This window comes from Microtus oregoni, unplaced genomic scaffold (genome assembly GCF_018167655.1).
Source record: "Microtus oregoni isolate MIOR12 unplaced genomic scaffold, Mior012 000074F_001, whole genome shotgun sequence".
In the NCBI taxonomy this organism is placed as follows: Eukaryota; Metazoa; Chordata; class Mammalia; order Rodentia; family Cricetidae; genus Microtus; species Microtus oregoni.
Window position 1 is genome coordinate 416,864 of NW_024543988.1, and position 1,573 is coordinate 418,436.

At 44.0% G+C, this 1,573-nt stretch overlaps 1 protein-coding gene across 1 annotated transcript; it reads left to right on the forward strand.

The window, feature by feature from the left end:
• The first annotated feature begins 324 nt into the window (after positions 1-324).
• LOC121441206 (claudin-34-like) lies at positions 325-963 on the forward strand. Its single transcript, XM_041642343.1, has one exon. It carries the CDS (start codon positions 325-327, stop codon positions 961-963), a length of 639 nt encoding a protein of 212 aa, XP_041498277.1.
• The last annotated feature ends 610 nt before the right edge of the window (positions 964-1,573 follow it).

Genomic DNA, 1,573 nt, shown 5'->3' on the forward strand with positions numbered 1-1,573 from the left:
TCAGGAGGCAGAGGCAGGCAGATCTTTGTGAATTCAAGGCCAGCTTGGCATACGAAGTGGATTCTGGGACAGCCAGAGCCACAGACAACCCCTGTCTTGAATAAACGAAAAAAAAAGTGGAACTGTTAGGGAGTGTGCGTACTGTCAAGCTGTCAGTAAATCAGCCAAACTCATAATAGCACATCCTCACTTTCTCAAGCCTAACCAATTCTTCCCTCCTGGTAGTGGTCTCCCCGGGAATACCGTCCTAGGCCTAGGGAAGACCTAAGCCCACTCTTATGCTTTATTCTATTTGTTTACAGTTATCCCGTGTTTGCTGTCACCATGTTGTTGCTCAGCAGAAGTGCCAACTGTCAAGTCGGGGGATTTGCTTTGGCCTGCATAGCATGGCTCCTCTGCAGCATCTCCACAGGCCTCCCACAATGGCGAGTCTGGTACTTTAATGAAACAGTTTTCTCTGAGCCTACCACAGCCTTCATAGGGATGTGGAGAGTCTGTTTTTACCACCAAAACATCAAGCCCAGCAATGCCAGAGGGTGTCATGAATATACCTACCTTGACAACTTCATTCCCTTGGATATTCGTATCGTTCAACATTTGTTACTGGGCTCCAACATTCTCGGGTTATTTGGAACAGTTGCCACCATTCTTGCTGTTCGAAATATGTACACAGGGAAAGTGCAGAAGAATACCACCTACAATCCATTCGTCATTTCAGCCATTCTCAACATCATTGCCAGTACCTTTGTTCTCCTGGCTGTCTTATGCAATTATTTCTCTGTCATTCACAAAGCAGCAATTACATTTCCACCATCTTTCCATATTCCTTTATATCCATCTTATCAGAGAATTGGAATTGCTAATGTAGTGGCAAGTCTAGCTGCCCTCATGTTTTTAGGCAGCAGCATTATTTTTCTGTCATACACTTCTGTGGTGGAAAACCAAGTGTATCCTGAAGTTTGAAAATAAATTCACAGTTTACATCATCCTTTAATTCCCAGGGATTATAGGAAGAATTCTTTGCTTGTTGCATGTTATTTGTTTTTACATTTCAACCACGGCCCCCCCCTCCTCCTAGTCCCTCCCTTCATCTCCCCTCTTCCCCCACCACCCGCCCTTCTCTCCTCCCAGTCCCTGCCATCCAACCTCCCATCTCTCCACCCCCATCCACTCCCCTTCCTTCGTTTCTCTTTGGAAAAGGGGTAGGCCTCCTACGGGCAGCAACCAGCCATGGAATGTCACGTTATAGCAAATATTCTTAAGGCATTTACATAAATTTTCCAAGGACTCAAAACCACACCAGAATAGCCTGTGACAGAAAATGGTCAAGTTGGCCTTCTATTTTTGTCTTGTTTCATCATTTCCTTGGTTGGATTATGGGCTTTTGCTAAAATCTTGTTAATGTGCTGATTTTGTGAGATCCAAGTTTTGACTGTTGTTGGCAAGGGTAAATAATAAGCAAACACACTATTCATGGAATTGAATGTTGGAGTTTACTAATCTCTCACATCACCTTCTGAATCCAGATGAAAAACAAAAACAGATCTGTGCTCCCTGTCATGATGCTATCTTT

Excerpts from the sequence above, each read along its gene's own strand:
- LOC121441206 (XM_041642343.1), top strand. The coding sequence starts at position 325 with ATGTTGTTGCTCAGCAGAAGTGCCAACTGTCAAGTCGGGGGATTTGCT.